General features: G+C 41.8%; 1 protein-coding gene across 1 annotated transcript; it reads left to right on the top strand.

Annotated features, from left to right (window-relative positions):
* The first annotated feature begins 835 nt into the window (after positions 1 to 835).
* On the top strand, positions 836 to 5,912 carry LOC134813061 (hemicentin-1-like). Its single transcript, XM_063820738.1, has 2 exons — positions 836 to 3,699; positions 3,842 to 5,912. Exons 1-2 carry the CDS (start codon positions 896 to 898, stop codon positions 5,721 to 5,723), a joined length of 4,686 nt encoding a protein of 1,561 aa, XP_063676808.1. The 5' UTR covers positions 836 to 895; the 3' UTR covers positions 5,724 to 5,912.
* Positions 5,913 to 7,009: the final 1,097 nt, after the last annotated feature.

Here is a 7,009-nt window from a genome sequence, read left to right as displayed (position 1 = left end):
TATTATTCGCATCATTTAGCCGTCTCATAACCTAGAAATGGTGCTCAAAGCTGGTTTAGTGGTTAAGTTTTGTAGTTGGAAAGTGTTTTTAATGTCGTGTTCGGTGTTTTATAACTCCCGACATGGCTGCACAACAGTCTCCCTTAAGAACACTTTCCACTGTTAATACAAATTATCATTTACGATCGTTGTTCTACCAATCTGCCTTAATAAATTCGTTCATGAATTCATACACTGTAAGTGTAGACTGTATTATTAGTGCCGTACATTTGATTAGCAATTTACTGGGTATGCGACTTAATTTTGCCATGATGTTGATAGTTGCCAAATTTCGGTAACAAATTAGGACTTAATTTGAGTTTACTGCACGCGCGATGAATAATTTGTGTTTATAGAGATCTGCGGCGCGTTATCAGGTTAACCAATGAAATCACGGCGTTTTCGTCACGTGACAGTCGACTGTAGAGTGATTAATTATCATCCTAAATGGTAGGAGTTAGAAGTAATATGACACAAACGTTATTATAACACTGTAACTATATCGTCATACAATGTGTATCGTCACCCCTGTATCGTCAATCTTAATATCTTAATCGTTAATACTAATAGTTGTTCACTGTTTGGTTCTCAAACAAACTACTTTAGAAACAATATAATGGGTAGTGAGATTCATGGCTCAGCTTCAGATACGTGATAATGGAGGGATAGATGAGGGTTGAGGAGTAAATTGATAAATTAAACCGCAAATGTCTTGACAATAGCAACCAATCCCGTCTTTGTTGCTCTGACAAAAGGCGTGCAGTACGAACATGGCCAAACCATCCACGTAACCCTCAGTAACACATGATCTGACCCTACCTAGAGTACAAACTTTCATCCTTCACTAAAAGTAAACATGCTAACCTTGTACGTTGTGTTCATTTGTCTGGTAAGTTCAGCAATAACGGGAGACATATGTTTGCGTTACAGGACTGGCGGGGCCTTACTAAAGGTGGACATAGAACATCTGTCAGGGGAGCAGGAAATGATCACTCTGAGGGGAAACTACAACTCTAAGAAGCATAGAGGAGGAGAAGAAAACGCGTTCAATGGTTTCTTCCTCGCTCGGAACAGTAGTGTTCCTGATTCAGGGGTAGACTTCAACATCTTCAACAAACTAGTAATCCCAAAAGCTCCAGCAGAAGCAACTTATTCCATAGTGCCCACTAGAATAAGAAAATGTTGTGATTACGAAAGTGGGCTATTCTACCGAGACACCTTCGACGATTCTATTTATGCGCGGAAAACGAAAGCTATGAACGTTTACCAGCTTGTTTTCAAGAAGAACATTCTCTACCTTACAATCAATGGAAAAACCACTACAATCAACAAACCTAGTTACTCTAAAGATCCAGATTTGTGGAAGATAGGCCACGTCCGGCAGAGAGGCACCGCAACTAATTTCTATGACGTCACCGTGTGTCCCCTGAGGGTAAGTGTTGTTATGGTACAGGATACCTCATTAGCTGACTTGAAGGAAGGGTGTGAAGCTGGTCGGGATTGTGAGAGTGTAGGCAGGATTGTTCAGCAGTTTGGGACGAGGATAATACTGAGCTGCTTCGCTTCAGGGCCCCCTCCCATGGATATATGGTGGGAACTGAACGGTGACTTCAGACCTAGCATTGAGAGAGATACCGAGACGGGCGTGTCTCTGTCTATGTTACGTATTGACTCTCTGGATAAAAGTAACGTAGGAAACTACAGCTGTGTAGCACAAAACAAATTCGAAAAGACCATCATGTCCAGCTCCTATGTAAGTGTGCTTGGTTACAGTCCCATCTCACTGCACATCATAGCTGGAGCCATGTCTGAGATTACCTGCAATGGGAGTGAGGAATGTGGGGTTAGCACCAAGAATGTTGCAACTTTGATCGGAGAACAGTTAACATTGAGCTGCAAAGCTTTTGGATCCCACCCCTCGCGTCTTTGGTGGAGTTTTGAGGGGAGGAACTTAACAGATGGAGAATCAACCCATATCAGAAGAGCCCAAAACTTGACTGAGATATCCTTTACGATGAACGAAAGAAGAACAGGTAGATACAAGTGTCTTGCTGCTTACAACAAATTTAGTGAGATCTCCTCGAATACCTCCATTGACGTGGTCGGCTACGACCCGATTTCCCTGCATGTCATACCTGAACCTTTACCAGGGATTACGTGTACTCACAGTAATGATTGTGGAACCAGCACGGAAATTATAGCACAGTTGATGGGAGGACAGTTAACTATGAGTTGCAAAGCGTTCGGGTCTCATTCAAGTCAGCTCTGGTGGAGTCATGGAGGAGAGAACTTGACAAACGGGGATTCCTATCAGATCAAAGGAGCCCAAAACGTCTCAGAAATATCATTTACTGTTAACGAAAACAGATTGGCTTGGTACAAATGTCATGCTGCTTACAATAAATACAAGGAGGTCCTCTCCAGTGTCTCTGTTTATGTCTTTGGTTACAAGCCAATATCTTTATACATTATGCCAGTAAACTTATTAGACATAAACTGTGATGAACGTGAACACTGTGGAGTAACCACGGAAATAGTTGCACGGCTAATCGAAGGAGAGATAACTATGAGTTGTAAAGCGTTCGGGTCTCACTCAGTCCATCTCTGGTGGACATTCGGAGGAGAGAATTTGACCGACGGCGAAACTTTTCAGATCAGGAAAATGCAAGATCTATCTGAAATATCGTTTGCAATGAGAGAAGACAGAGCGGGTTGGTACGAATGTAATGCAGCATACGATAAATACAGTAATATTTCTTCAAATGCCTCGGTTTACGTATTTGGATACGAGCCATTATCACAATATATAATGCCAGGCCGTATGGAAATCATCAGCTGTAATGAACGAGAAGCTTGCGGAGTAAGCATCAACAAATCTGTAAGCGTGATAGGAGAAAAAGTCAGCATCAGCTGTAAAGCCTTTGGGTCCCATCCTACCAACATCTGGTGGACCTTCGGAGAAGTGAACTTGACAAGTGGAGCGACCTACCAAATCAGGAGAGGACAAAGCATGTCGGATATATCTTTCACGGCTAAAAAGGACACGACTGGTTGGTATAATTGCCACGCAGCTTACAACAAGTACGATAAAATATTCACTAGCGTTTCCTTCCACGTGTTTGGCTACGAGCCAATTTTCCTCCACATCTTGCCACGACCCATGTCAGAAGTATCCTGTAATGCCAGTAATTGTGGGATGGGTGCGAACGTGTTTAAACCGTGGATCGGAGAAGAGTTCAGTATGAGCTGTGTTGCATTCGGATCCCATCCTACGGAGATCACGTGGAGTATTGAGGGGGAGAAGCTGAGGGAGGGGAAAACGTACCAGATACGAAGTGGGGAGGACATGTCAGAGGTATCGTTTAATGTGACTAAAAAAGAAAAGTCAGACTGGTACAAGTGTAAAGCTGCTTACATTTTCAACACTTCCATTACTTCAACCGCTCTGATGGAGGTATCCGGGGTGTTCCCTCTCAGCGTACAGATCCTGGAGCCCAAATACGTGGTGGCTTCACCCGGGGTCACAGTGAAGTTCGTGTGTTTGGTGTTCCAGTGGCCATTCACCAGCATCGTCAACTGGAGACACCTCAACAGTAGGACTCGCAGTAATCACCCACCTGTCACCACTCAGGATGAGATGGACGAACAGGGACATATAAGGTACCAAATTATAGATACTATTTTACTTTCAATTAAATAGAATAAAAGTTAAAACTTATTCCAAGCCTCATGTAACACTAACAGTATGTGCAACAGACTAACAGTATGTGCAACAGACAGTATTTCAATGCAACATTTCCAGGTACAAAGTATTGACTCTAGAGTTTGAGTCTGCTCGAGATAGTGATAACGGAGTGTTTCTTTGTGGGAATGATCAAGTTACGGATACAGCAAGTCTCTTCGTAGAGACGATTGTAGAGACACCCTTTGTTACCATTACTGAAACTGACGGTGGGGAGGTGGAGGTGATCTGCTGGACTCATGCCAACCCTCCAGCTACACTGCACCTCACACTTAGTGTGGATGAGGAGGATAGAAAACAGGAACTCAAACCGGAACTAACGAGCACGACAAGGAGTGGAAGCTTAGTTAAAAAAGGGTGGGTTTTGAGATCATCTCGGAGTTATTTTAGAATATCCTTTATTTGTGAGGCGGTTCAAGGAAATCGTAAAACAGAGACTTCTGGTTATTTTGCTCTGACGAGACCAATCAAGACTACAATAAATATCATTTCATCGAGTGTTAACAATTTTAATTTCAACTATGGTGAAGTTTTCTTAGTGAATTGTAAAGCAAGTGGAAATCCTGCTCCGAAACGGTTGATCTTAATAAAAGACGGTCATGTTGTCGAACAGTTCGTTAATGATGAAATCTTCCAATATGAGATTGAACTCAACTCAATTTTTGAAAATGTAACCATTAACGAAGACGGTTGGTACAGCTGTCATGCATTTGATACAGAGAACGTTAATGATTCAATCAGTACAATGGAGATGGGAAAATTGAGCGCTAAATATAACCATGGTTGGACTTTTTGCAGAGATAGTAGTGCTGATCATTTGAGTGATTCAAGTGGTACACCCGAGAATTGGACTATTAATGAGTTTGGTTACTGGTTTAATTCGAGCCATGATGGATTAGGGTCTCTGACGCGAGAGGAGGCAGATCATGGTTCAAATTGGTACAGTTGCAGAGGAAATAACAATATCATTGATTCGAGTCGTCAGCTAGTGAATGTCTTTCAAGAAATATCCTTTATAAACATGTCTTTTCAACCTGATGTTGAGGTAAATGCAATCAACGAGACAGCTTATATTCCTGAAAACACTTATTTCTTCGCTGAATGCTCAGCTGGAGGTGGTTCTCCAATGCCAGAACTTACAATGTTTCTGGATGAAGTCAAGTTAGATGGGAGATCAGAGATCGTGGGCAAAAACTCGGTGTTAGAAGTTGTCCTGAAGGTGAACAGCTTATATTCATCATTGAGATGTGAAGCTAAACAGAACAAGTTTGGTGAGGATGTGTTGGCAAAGAGCCATTTCCTAACACTCATCCCTTTGCTACCTTTAACTTCCCCGACTTTCTTGCCCTCTAAAGTTGTTCTGATACACGGGATCCTGTACTGGAGTATCTGGGTAGTAATGGGTCTCGTAGCACTAGGCTCTATCACTGGTTTAATCCTGCTGCTTTACTTGTGTATAAACAAGGGTGGTAAAGCAGACGAGGTGGCGCCCCTCTCCAGCTCCGAGGAGGAGGGGTTGAGGACCCAGTCCGTGGATCTGGCTAGCAGGAGGATGGAGCTGCTGACCAACTTGTACGATCACCCTGTGAGGAGCCCCAGTATGAGGATCACCAGGTCAATGAGCCGCAGTCGAGAGGGACTAGAGTCCATGAGACAGCGACAGAGAACTCAATCTGGGGATACGCTGGACGGAGTTCTTAGCAGGCAGAACACTCCTTCCAGAGACCCGTTCCAGGGGGTTGAGAGGGATTATGAGAGGGATTATAGACAGAACACTCCCTCCAGAGACCCGTTCCAGGGTGGTGAGAGGGATTATAGAGAGCGAGCAGAGTCCGGAGACCTGGTACAGGACGACAAGGAGCACAGACAGAGGGCACAGTCGGGGGATGTAGTGCTGGATGATACAGTGAGTTCAAGCAAAGAGAGGCACACTTCCTGCTGAGACATGTTAAGATAGTTATAGGAGTTATTTTGATTTTTGTTTTTTATTTGAAAATGGGTTTTTTATTACTTTCATTTGAGATACCATGAATATGTTACAATAAATAAATTAAAATCTATGAACTGAGTCTAAGTGATGATGATTATATTTATGTACCTAGATATAATTGGGAACATTAATTTCTTTTGTAAACCCGTTTTTAATTTAGTTATTTATAATAGTTACATAGCGATGACCGAGATTTTTAAATTAAAAATCTGCTCCCGTGTCGGAAGTCCATTTGCCGCTTCGGAATTCAGTGTGCCGGGATTCCGTGCGAACCTTTTTCCTAACTGGAGTTCAAATTGAGTAGTGATGAGTACGAATCGGAATTCCGTGGTTGTACCAGATATTTAATTTTTGTATTATTTATTTGTCGGTTGTACGAGAGTTTGAGAAAGAAAGCTTATGATAAAAAAAACCAATCTTAGTCCTTCTTTGACCCCTATTATTTAACTCCCTTGTGAACGGTGGGTCTTTATTTTACTCAAATTTTAAATTATATTTTCTCATCGTGACTTCTACTCAATCTAAATTACGGAAAATTATTTCTATATTACAAAAAGAAATACTATATTCGATGAAATAATTCAGCAAAGATAAATACAGCTACAGTCTCATGACTCATAATAACTTACGCTAAACATTCAAAAGTTCAAATGTAAATCGCAGACCATTGAACGGTAGTAAATGTGCCATGTTATACTTACATAACGATGTGTGTTGTTCCATTAATAATGTCAACTTCTTCCAGACACAGAATATGCTTCCTTGTTTTGTAGGAAACTCGTATCCTGATGCCATCTTATTCTTAATCTTATTTGAATATTACAATTATCTACTTTAGAATGATCGGATTCACCTCAATCAGTTCCGTCCTTTTCTTCAATGATATTTTTGCGGTCTCTATAGTCGTGACTGTTGGTTGTTCTGAACGACTCTGTTTTGACAGACTTCCACCTCTGGTTGGACCTTGTTTTGTCTCAATGACTTCCTGATGCTTGACAGAGTACCTTCTCTTAGAGGAGGCATTCTCCAGAAGTAGATGATTGGGTTAGCAGCTGAGTTTGCAGCTATGAGTAAAGTGTGCATTGCGTTGTAGTAGTAGTATTGGGTACCAAACTGGTACAACTGAAAATACCACATGATTTTGTCAGTGTGCCTCGAGTATGTTGCCAAGGTGAAATCAACAGCCTTGGGAATGTTGCAGACTCCGTAGAGCACAGCGAACAGTAGGATGGTTACCG

The sequence above is a fragment of the Bolinopsis microptera genome, chromosome 3 (assembly GCF_026151205.1).
Source record: "Bolinopsis microptera isolate Bmic1 chromosome 3, MBARI_Bmic_1.0, whole genome shotgun sequence".
NCBI classification, from domain to species: domain Eukaryota; kingdom Metazoa; phylum Ctenophora; class Tentaculata; order Lobata; family Bolinopsidae; genus Bolinopsis; species Bolinopsis microptera.
The sequence above is the reverse complement of the archived record's forward strand: the minus strand, read 5'-3'. Positions and strand labels throughout refer to the sequence as shown.

Coding starts and splice junctions, on each gene's coding strand:
- LOC134813061 (XM_063820738.1), top strand. CDS start 896: ATGCTAACCTTGTACGTTGTGTTCATTTGTCTGGTAAGTTCAGCAATA. Junction 3,700..3,841: donor GACGAACAGGGACATATAAG/GTACCAAATTAT, acceptor CAACATTTCCAG/GTACAAAGTATTGACTCTAG.